The sequence below is a fragment of the Procambarus clarkii genome, chromosome 73, assembly GCF_040958095.1.
Source record: "Procambarus clarkii isolate CNS0578487 chromosome 73, FALCON_Pclarkii_2.0, whole genome shotgun sequence".
Lineage (NCBI taxonomy): Eukaryota > Metazoa > Arthropoda > Malacostraca > Decapoda > Cambaridae > Procambarus > Procambarus clarkii.
Window position 1 is genome coordinate 15296966 of NC_091222.1, and position 11854 is coordinate 15308819.

The 11854-nt window shown below is 36.6% G+C and overlaps 1 protein-coding gene across 1 annotated transcript in view; it reads left to right on the forward strand.

The window, feature by feature from the left end:
- The window catches only part of LOC123774191 (zinc finger protein 271-like), a 163894-nt gene extending 152583 nt beyond the window's left edge, over nt 1-11311 (forward strand). The window contains exon 2 of the mRNA XM_045768337.2: nt 6118-11311. Coding sequence (XP_045624293.2) covers nt 7999-9117 — 1119 coding nt within the window. The 5' untranslated portion in view covers nt 6118-7998 and the 3' untranslated portion in view covers nt 9118-11311. The remainder of the gene's footprint in view (nt 1-6117) is intronic.
- Nucleotides 11312-11854: the final 543 nt, after the last annotated feature.

The window sequence follows — 11854 nt, forward strand, 5'->3', positions numbered from 1 at the left end:
TAACTTGTTCCAACCGTCTACCACTCTATTTGCGAAGGTGAATTTTCTTATATTTCTTCGGCATCTGTGTTTAGCTAGTTTAAATCTATGACCTCTTGTTCTTGAAATTCCAGGTCTCAGGAAGTCTTCCCTGTCGATTTTATCAATTCCTGTAACTATTTTGTATGTAGTGATCATATCACCTCTTTTTCTTCTGTCTTCTAGTTTTGGCATATTTAATGCTTCTAACCTCTCCTCGTAGCTCTTGGCCTTCAGTTCTGGGAGCCACTTAGTAGCATGTCTTTGCACCTTTTCCAGTTTGTTGATGTGCTTCTTAAGATATGGGCACCACACAACAGCTGCATATTCTAGCTTTGGCCTAACAAAAGTCATGAACAATTTCTTTAGTATATCGCCATCCATGTATTTAAATGCAATTCTGAAGTTAGAAAGCATAGCATAGGCTCCTTGCACAATATTCTTTATGTGGTCCTCAGGTGATAGTTTTCTATCTAGAACCACTCCTAGATCTCTTTCTTTATCAGAATTCTTTAAAGATTTCTCACATAATATATAGGTTGTGTGGGGTCTATGTTCTCCTATTCCACATTCCATAACATGACATTTATTAACATTAAATTCCATTTGCCAAGTGGTGCTCCATATACTTATTTTGTCCAGGTCTTCTTGAAGGGCATGACAGTCATCTAAATTTCTTATCCTTCCTATTATCTTAGCATCATCAGCAAACATGTTTATATAATTCTGTATACCAACTGGTAGATCATTTATGTACACAATAAACATCACTGGTGCAAGAACTGAACCCTGTGGTACTCCACTTGTGACATTTCTCCATTCTGATACATTGCCTCTGATTACTGCCCTCATTTTTCTATGAGTCAGAAAATTTTTCATCCATGATAGAAGCTTACCTGTCACCCCTCCAATATTTTCCAGTTTCCAGAACAACCTCTTATGTGGAACTCTGTCGAAAGCCTTTTTTAGGTCCAGATAGATGCAGTCAACCCAACCATCTCTTTCCTGTAATATCTCTGTGGCTCGATCATAGAAACTGAGTAAATTCGATACACAGGATCTTCCAGATCGAAAACCATACTGTCTGTCTGATATTATATCATTTCTCTCTAGGTGTTCTACCCATTTAGTTTTGATTAGTTTTTCCAATACTTTCACTATTACACTTGTCAATGATACAGGTCTATAATTGAGGGGGTCTTCCCTGCTGCCACTTTTGTAGATTGGAACTATGTTAGCCTGTTTCCACCCGTCTGCTACGATTCCTGTACACAGGGATGCCTGAAAGATCAGGTGAAGTGGAATGCTGAGCTCAGATGCACATTCTCTCAGAACCCATGGTGAAACGCCATCTGGGCCAGCTGCTTTGTTCTTACCGAGCTCCTTGAGCATTTTTTCCACTTCGTCTCTAGACACCTCTATGTGTTCTATGTTGTTCTCTGGAATTCTTATTGTATCTGGTTCCCTAAAGATTTCATTTTGTACAAACACACTTTGGAACTTTTCGTTTAGTGTTTCACACATTTCCTTTTCATCTTCCGTGAATCTATTTCCCATTTTCAACCTCTGAATATTATCCTTTACCTGCAATTTGTTGTTTATGAATTTATAGAATAGACCTGGTTCTGTTTTACATTTGTCCGCAATCCCTTTTTCAAAATTTCTTTCTGCCTCTCTCCTCACTGCCGTGTAGTTGTTTCTCGCATCTTTGTATCGCTGGTATGTTTGGGGGTTCGGCCTCTTCCTGTATTGATTCCATTTTTGTGTCTTTCGGTCTCTAGCCCTCTCGCAATTTCTATTGAACCAATCCTGTTTCCTAGTTCTGCATCACTGTTTTGGTATAAATTTTTTTGTGCCTTTATCATATATTTCACAAAACTTGCCATACATCTCATTCACTTCCTTGCCTAGCATCAAGTCTGTCCAATTATACTCACTAAAAAAAATTTCTAAGGTCACCATAATGTCCTCTCCTGAAGTCTGGTTTTTCAACTGCTTCAACCTCTTTATTTTCTTCCAGCTTATAACGCATTGCATACTTTATTCCCAAAAAGACATGGTCACTTTTACCCAAGGGAGGAAGGTACTGAATGTCAAATATCTCTTCCTCCTTCCTGGTAAATATCAAATCTAGCATGGAGGGAACGTCCCCTTCCCTCATCCTCGTAGCTTGTTTAACATGTTGATACAAGAATGTTTCCAGGATGAGGTCTACAAATTTACAGGTCCAAAAATCTTCTGTTTTAGCTTCATATGCTTCCCAGTCTATGGATTTCAAGTTGAAGTCACCGACTATCAACAGTCGTGATCTATCGTTATCCGCTCTCGCTATAATCTCTCTCATTATTGTTATAAGACCTTCACGTTTACTATCTAGCTCCTCCTTTGACCATGTGCTGCTTGGCGGTGGACTATATGCATTTATCATCATTAGTTTATCATCCTCATAGCAGATCTCTAGTGCTATTATGTCAACTTCTTGTGGATTGGCAGTCATTATTTCCTTCACCTTTAGGTGTTCTTTTACCAGCACAGCAACGCCACCGCCTTTCCTAATTTTTCTGTCCCGTCTCCAAATTGAGTAGCCCCTTGGGAATATGACCTCATTTAAAATTACATCTTCAAGTTTTGTCTCCGTGAGTGCAACAATGTCTGGTGTCTGCAGCTGTATTACATCACTTAACTCCAGTATCTTCGATCTCACTCCATCTATGTTGGTGTATGCAATCTTCAGGAACTTGTTCCCCCTCTCCTTATTCTTCACTCCCCCTCTCTCTATTGATTTTGTTGGTTTGCCTTTATGTACCACTTTACTGGTTTGCCTACCCCTATCACTTTGTAGAAAAAAGAATTTATTTCTTCTTCATTCCTGCTCTCATTTAAATGTTTTGCCTCGGCGAGGTTCAGTTTCAGCTTCTCTCTATCTTCTTTTGAAAGATCTCGTCTTAACGACCACCCTTTCCCATCCTCATCCCTTTGCAATTTTCTAGCATTCCTTAGTACTTCTTCCATCTGTTTGGCACCGTTTAGGGTGATCCTCAAAGGTCGATCTTTCCCTTTTACGTACCTGCCTATTCTCCTGTAGTCGCACACATTCTCTCTGTTTGTAAGACCTTCCACGAGGCCAACAATTTTATCTACTACTTTAGCTTCTTCTACAGCTCTTTCTGACCTAGATGTTATCGCCTTTTCTTTGCAGCCAAAAATGATCAGGGACTTACTCCGATCAACTGTGTTTTGCACCAACTTCGGGTTAGATGCCAATTCTTTCCTCACTTCTAGCCTAATGTTTGTTTTATCTTGGTTGCTGCAGTGTTTGACTTCCTTTACTGCTTCTTCTATTTTTTCCTTCTCCTTGGCCACTTGTGCATAAGTGAGTTGCATATCTTTCTTGCACTGTTCTATTCCCTGTGTAACTTCCTCCATCTGTGCTGACAAAAGCTGTTTCTCCTGTTGAATTTCCTTGCCTAACCTATTGTAGTCATTTATGTTTAAATTTACTTTAACTTCTTCCAAAGCTATTTTTAAGAGTTTATTTTCTTCTTCCATGGCTTTGCAATTTGTTTCCAATTGATTCTTATCCTTGCGCAAGTCTTTCACTAAACCCTCAAGACATAAAACTTTGCTATTCAAATGGTCATTACTTTCTTTCAATTTACTAATTATTTCTACATGAGAGTTCACTATAGTATCTAAATTTACCAACTTGTGTGTGGCCGGGTACCAGTGTGTGTCGCTCCTCAAGTAATTCGGGGGGAGGGGGGGGGCATGGAGGTGGTTTTTTAGTTTAGTTCATTTATTATGCACCCCCATACCCATCTTATGGGCGGTAGTGGAAAGGGTTACAGAGGCACATAATGGGCTCAGGGACTGAACCCCACAATTCATTTAGCTAAGCCAGTTACAAAATACAATATAAGTCATTACATCAACAATGGGTTCGGGATCGACCTCAAGTACAGGTTCTAAATTATGCAACTGACATATGTGGAGAGCTAGTGTCAAAATTTATATGTTTGTCCTGCACACCACCCCCCATCCAGTGGGCAGCAGTGGATAGGTTACAATCACTCGGTTACTACCTACAGTTAGCAAACTGGGGATATTTGGCTAAAATTTCTGGTAGCAGATCATTTTGAATGAAATATTTACACATCGCTGGAACATTGGTTATAGAATTGTCTCTAAATTCACGTATCTTTTCACACTCCATCACATAGTGACGGAGGGGGGGGGGCTGGAGGTGGGAGAGGAGACCTGTAAACCCAGCAATTATGGACTGCTGACTCCATGCCACATGTTTGCCTTGATAATACTTGATGCTTTTCACAAAATTAAGAGAGAAAATTTTACCATTTCAGTGGCTTGTAACACATTGATCTATCATATTCCTTATTCAAAATGAAGAATGCATAATAAATGGGTGTGTGTGTCAGTGGTGAGAGGCATGTATTAGGGGGTTAAGAAGTCAGCTAGCTAGTTATTTTTTTTTTTTTTTTTTTTTTTTTTTTTTTTTTTTTTTTTGTCGGGCGAGTTGAATGAGACGCTTCCAAGCCTGCTGCCTCAATACACCCCATGGATGGTGTGGGTGGTATGGTGGGTGTGGGGGGTGGTGTGGTGGGTAGTGTGGGGGATGGTGGTGGGTGGTGTAGGGGATAGTTTGGGTGGTGTGGGGGATGACGTGGATGGTGTGGGTGGTGGGGGGATGGTAATTCCCCCATCTCAGATTATTATCGACATGTAGAGGGCATGAAAGATATTATAATGAAGCAGCGCAAAGCGAAGAAACAAACTAAAATTCAAACGTTTTTGGTACGGTATTACAGTATGCCTACAGGAACAGCACTAGCAAGGACTCCCTTCATGAGTCAGGTGCAATGTTTCCTAATGCTAATGTGTCCTGGCATATGTATAAAAAAAAAATTTAAGAAGGTTGTTGGGGCCGGACTGATGGAACGAATTCCACACTGGAACGAATCGGCTTTGCCCCATATAGTTGGTTCAAGTGAGGACACACTGTATTCTACAAAACCAAGAAGAATTCCAAACTCCTTATCAAAAACAGCCCGAAGCCAACGGAGAACCCTCTACAGCAGTCAAGCGATGTACTGTATACATGTACACTTAACCCAATGAAGGATGTAACCTTCAATTTAAGTACATAGGTATGACGTCGACCAAGCTGACGAGGCGTTTGACATGTCATCTTCAATCCGGTACCCCCAGGAATCACATTAGACAAGCCCATGACATCACCCTAACAAGAGAAATGTTGAACAAAAATACCTGTATAATAGACAAAACCCAAGATGCAAGAAGATTACAAATTCTTGAAGCAATTCACATAAGAATAGAACAACCTACCATGAACACCCAAATCACGGAACTATTTACTCTACCCACCATGAGAGTAAGGACAAGACCAGAACATAACGATGCCAACACAGAAGACACTGTTCAACATAACAGGTCAATTACACCTGATTAATCTTTGTATGTAGATAGGAGCTGCCTCGTATGGGCTAATAGGCCTTCCGCAGTTACCTTTATTCTTATGTGCTTCATCCCCCATTTATGCCTTATGTATCCCCCATGTTTTTACCTTTATTGTCTTATCACCTGACCCAGTGCGGGTATAAATCAACCAGTTCTGAACATTCTTTTCACTTGAGAATGAACCATGGAGGTTTGAAACATTGTGCAAATTGTTTAAATAAGTGTAATACATTCTATAGTAATTCACTTTTTTCGTCACCTTGAAATTACGAAAATGAGTTTTGGAGAACTCTTTCATCTAAGCCCTGATGCTAAGAAAATAGAGGGATAGAAGCCCTAAATCAGAAGATAGTAAATACAGAATATGCGGTCATATTCGATGAGACATGTTTAAAAGAAAACCTGCTGCCAGTATACATCATTATATAGTTTAGTATATAGTATAGCCTTATTTTACCTATATATTCATTGCCGAAGAAAGTCTGCAGTCCTGTAAATAAAAAATGGGCTATTATGAGAAAACTTTTATTAAACACCAAAGATTATGTATTTGATATTTGTTGTCCTAAAGACCTGAATATTTCTCAATTGTTTCTTTTGCAGCTCCTATTGTCTTCAGAAGACTGACACCTGCACTGCCACCACCCATTAGGCTGAGAGCTCATGTGTGTCAACAATGCTGTGTACATGATAGTGTGAGCAGTGTCATGAAGCACATCACTGTCAGATAGACTGCATATACATCATAGTGTGAGCAGTGTCATGAAACACAACACTGTCAGATAGACTGCTTATACATCATAGTGTGAGCAGTGTCATGAAGCACAACACTGTCAGATTGACTGCATACATATCATAGTGTGAGCAGTGTCATGAAGCACGACACGGTCAGACACGACACTACAGTGTCACGACACGACACTACATACATGGTGGTTGTCATCAGCAGTGTCATGAAACTCATTACAGTGTCAGAAAAACTGTACTACATGAATTTGGGTAAGACATTATCTTGAGCCAATTTCAACATCCTGATTGTTACATCCACATCCTCAACATCCTGTGGATGGATGTTTACTCAACTCTTTCAGATATTGTCATGTGTTTCCTTATCACCCATTGCAGTAAACACACTTTAATCCAAAGCACTCTACATTCATGTCTCTATGTATGTATGGGTGAGTACATGTATTTATCAACACCTCATGCACTATGGCACCATGGTAATAGATATATTTGTAATAAGGTATCTCTCAGTTCTCTGGTTATATATATAATAAGACACTCAGTTCTGTGGTTATATTTATGATAATACATCCCTCAGTTCTGTGGTTATATTTATGATAATATATCCCTCATTTCTGTGGTTATATTTATGATAGTATATCCCTCAGTTCTGTGGTTATATTTATAATGATAGATCCTATAGTTCTGTAGTTTATTTATAATAAGGCTTACCTTATTTATGTGGTTATATTTAAAATAAAACATCTCAGTGTAGCAAAATATATATATATTTATATTTATATATATATATATTTTTCTATAGAAGTGATACAATGACATTGTAAAATCTTGGACAAACTTGCCACAGTGCTTGTTTTACATATTTACAAAGTTTTACATGCACTAAATCTCCTGCTGGCAACTACATGTGGAGGAATACATATGTACTGTTTTTGTTTTTTTTTCACTTGATAACTCACAGGGCATATTGTATAGTATATTTTAAGTCTAGCATATTTTAAAATATGATAAGCACAATATTTTACTATTTATGAATCAACAATACCATCAATTTACATAACGAATTTTCCATTCTCGTATGTCTTGACAATTCATTTGCTTTATATATCTACCAAATTGGATTTTTTCCTGTTGCTTATTTTATATTCTGGACTATCTGTTGACAACAGAGGTACCACTATAATCTGGTTGCAATGTTGTAACGTGTGTTACACTATTTAACATTTCGAGCTATCTGTTGAGAACAGAGGTACCACTATAACCTGGTTGCAATGTTGTAACTTGTGTTACAATATTTGATATTCCAGGCTATCTGTTGACAACAGAGGTACCACTATAACCCGATTGTCTCTGCTGGCTACAATGTTGTAACTTGTGTTATTTACACATCCCAAAATCCAAGTGTTTGGGATCTTTTAACATTTCCTTTCATAATATACAAAAACTGCCTTTTAAAAAACCATGTCATGAATATGTGTTACTTAAAATTTTCTGTAATATTTATAAAGCATACAAGAATTTATTCATAATAATAATAATAATATTGTCAACAAGACTAAAGTAATCAAATGTAGTAAATATCATTAGATAATAATACTTAGGTTTTTGGATCAACTAGCTTTAGAGATTTATAAATTTAAGTAAACTGTACAAATGTTTCTTCAAAAGAAAAATATAATCAGTGTTGAATGTTCAAAAATATTAAAGTAAAACGTCCCATATAGTAGCCTACAAAAAATGTACAAAGAAAAAATCTGTGTTAAATATTCATTGTCTAAAACTATGTTCAGACATACTCCAAAGCTAAATATGAATGCCCATTCAGGAGAGAAACCGTATCACTGTTCAGAGTGTCTAAAAGATTTTTCAACAAAATCAAATCTAATATGTCACATGAAGATTCATACAGGAGAGAAACCATATCAGTGTTCAGAGTGTCTAAAAGATTTTTCAACAAAATCAAATCTAATATGTCACATGAAGATTCATACAGGAGAGAAACCATATCATTGCTCAGTGTGTGTAAAAGATTTTTCACGAAAATCACATCTAATATGTCACATGAGGATTCATACAGGAGAGAAACCATATCACTGTTCGGAGTGTCTAAAAGATTTTTCAACAAAATCAAATCTAATATATCACATGACGTTTCATACAGGAGAGAAACCATATCACTGTTCAGAGTGTTTAAAAGACTTCTCAAAAATATCAGCTCTAAAATCACACATGAGGATTCATACAAGAAAGAAACCATATCAGTGTTCAGAGTGTCTAAAAGATTTTTCAACAAAATCAAATCTAATATGTCACATGAAGATTCATACAGGAGAGAAACCATATCATTGCTCAGTGTGTCTAAAAGATTTTTCACGAAAACCAAATCTAATACGTCACATGAAGATTCATACAGGAGAGAAACCATATCACTGTTCAGAGTGTCTAAAAGATTTTTCAACAAAATCAAATCTAATATATCACATGAAGTTTCATACAGGAGAGAAAGCATATCACTGTTCAGAGTGTCTAAAAGACTTCTCAAAAATATCAGCTCTAAAATCACACATGAGGATTCATACAGGAGAGAAACCATATCACTGTTCAGTGTGTCTAAAAGATTTTTCAACAAAATCAAATATAATACGTCACATGAGGATTCATACAGGAGAGAAACCATATCACTGTTCAGAGTGTCTAAAAGATTTTTCAGATAAATCAAATCTAAAAATACACATGAGGATTCATACAGGAGAGAAACTATATCACTGTGCAGAGTGTCTAAAAGATTTTTCACGAAAATTAGATCTAAAAAAACACTCAAGGATTCATACTGGAGAGAAACTATATCACTGTTGAGTCTGTCAACGGGTAAAAGTCTGGATGTAAATTAAGTTTAGTAAAGATGCATGAAGCTATATGTAGAAAAACAATAGCATTACCCTTAGTGACTACACAATTTAAATGTAGTTATTCTTAATAGTTGACAAAGTACAGTAGCAACAGAACCCATTCAGTGACAAAAGGTATTAGAGTAGAGATATTTCCTACCATCCTAGATAGACCGAGTTTTGGGCTGATTTTTGTTGCTATGTGGAACTTTGTCCAAAGCAGATATGTCCTTCTTAAAGCTAAAGTCTTCATTCCTGGATACAACTCTCCAAATGGTGGAGCATCACAGACTTGTACAGTTGAACAACTACAGTAGAACCTTGGGTTTCAAATTTTTTAGTTCTTGAGCTCAATTTCTTCTAAATGTTTCGACTCTGTGATCGAAGTTTGCCTCAATGCTCGAGTTTGTTGATACACATATGGGCCAACCGAGCACATGGCGCACTTCAGTTTACCAGTGCCTCCCAACTAATGACGACCGCACTTGAATTCTTTGTGAAGAATTAAATTGTTTTTGTGCTTTTTTGGTTTGTGAACATGAAAGTTCTTATTATATATCATGCCATGGGTTCCAAGAAAGTCATTGGTAAAGTTCAACCTAATAAATTAGTTGTGAGGATGACGATCGAGGAAAATCAAAGAGTTCATTCATAGTGAGACAATGTGATGTCTCACTACAGACAAGTGTTTAAACATAGGGAAAAACAAGTGTCTATAGACAGATTCTTAGTAAGACAAGCAAGCAGTGAGCCACAACCAGGTCTTAGTGGTATGCATGCAAAATTTGAGAGAGAGTGTACCCCAGAAATGTCATCTCTGCTGTTATAATGGAAGGGGACTCCCTTTCCAAACACTAACACCTCTTCTCCTACCCCCTTCCTGTCTTCCATACACCAACAAGAGTCCTCAATATAGGTAAGGTACCTATGAGTATTATTCTCTATAAAATGTAATTTTTAGTTAATATTTTTGGCGGTGTAGAACGAATTAATTAAATTTACATTATTTCTAATGGGAAAATTAATTTCAGTTTTCGAATCGTCTCTGGGAACAGATTAAATGAAAAAACTGAGGTACCATTGTACTTTCTTTTCCTTATGGTCAAAGGATCATTTGGCTTTTCCTAGGATTTGGGTTCTTCTTTGGGGGAGCCACTTGTGGCTCACTTGTGGTAATGTATATTATACAGGTAACATTTATATTAATCTGATTAATTTCACCAGAATGTGTGTTATACAGGAAACATTTATATTAGCCTGACCAGAATGTGTATTATACATGGAATATTTATATTAGCCTGATCAGACTGTGTATTATACTTGGAACATTTATATTAACCTGACTGGAATTTGTATTATCCTGGTAACATTTCTTTCATGGTAGTATCCTAGACTAGGCCTAATTGCTATTATTATTATTCATGTAATTATTTATAAACAATTATCTAGAAGGATATTTACTTTTAATAAAAAGTGATATCAATTTAGAAATATAGCTCTTAAGTTTAAATGTTGACTATATAGGCATATAATCATAAGCCATAGGCCTGTGTGTTGCCAGGTATCTAACTTGCCAATATTGATTTAATTCATCACCTAATTCACACATCTTAAAATAAAGGAAGTGAAGTCATATCATTCTATCCTGGACCATTATTTAAACTAGATAATTGTCCATAATGGACTGAAATGTTAAGATTTCTTGTATATCAGCTGTGTAGGTTGGGTGTGTAATTTTCAGCCACGTTATGGTGACTACCCACCTACTTGGACTGGACGGTACAGCAGTGTTCCCACTTCTTGCAGGTCAGCGTTCAATCCCTGACTGCCCAAGTGGGTGGTTAGGCATCATTCCTTTCCTCCATTTTATTCCAAACACTTAACCTCATATTCCTTCAAAGTGCTAAATAGTTTTAATGGCATAGTGCTTTCTCCTGATAATTACCTGACCTTACCTTGGTATTTGTACTTGATTTACAGCTGAATTTTTATTTTGATGTATGTGAATAATATAGTTATTGTTTAATTTATGTTTTTAGAATAAAGCATAATAATTGGTCTTTACTCATGGCCCTTTAATTATTACATTGAACTTGACTGTTATCTCAACATAAAAAGTCACTGTAAGTGCATTCTATCAATTAATAAACAAATGTGCTTAATGTAACATAGTTTATTTATCCTTGCAGGATTTTTAAATATATGATGTAGGTCATAATTTTGACCACCTGGATTTAACAGCAGAGCGATGCCATCATGCCTTGCATCTGTTCTTCATATCCCAGCTCTTTATCCTCATATATCTCTGTGCTTTCTCATCACAATTTTATTCCTAAATAGTTATTTGGGGAAGTGAGGAAGCAATGATTAATGAAATTAAAACAGATGAGAAAGTAATAATTATAATGTTTCAGAAATCTTTTGATTACAAGATTACTAGTTAATGTGCACACAGTAGTCTCCCAACAACCATTGGTAATGACTTCAATACTAGCTTTGCACAAGAACTTCTGTAATAAGAATGGAAAGCAACTGCTGTCTTTCTAAATTACATTAAAATAAATTACATTACATGTAATTATAAATTACAGTTGTCACATGATGACCAAACCACACAACAGAAGATTAAGATACAATGACGTTTTGGTCTGTTCTGGTCCATTATCAAGACATACAGCTTGATAATGGTCCAGGACGGCTTGAAA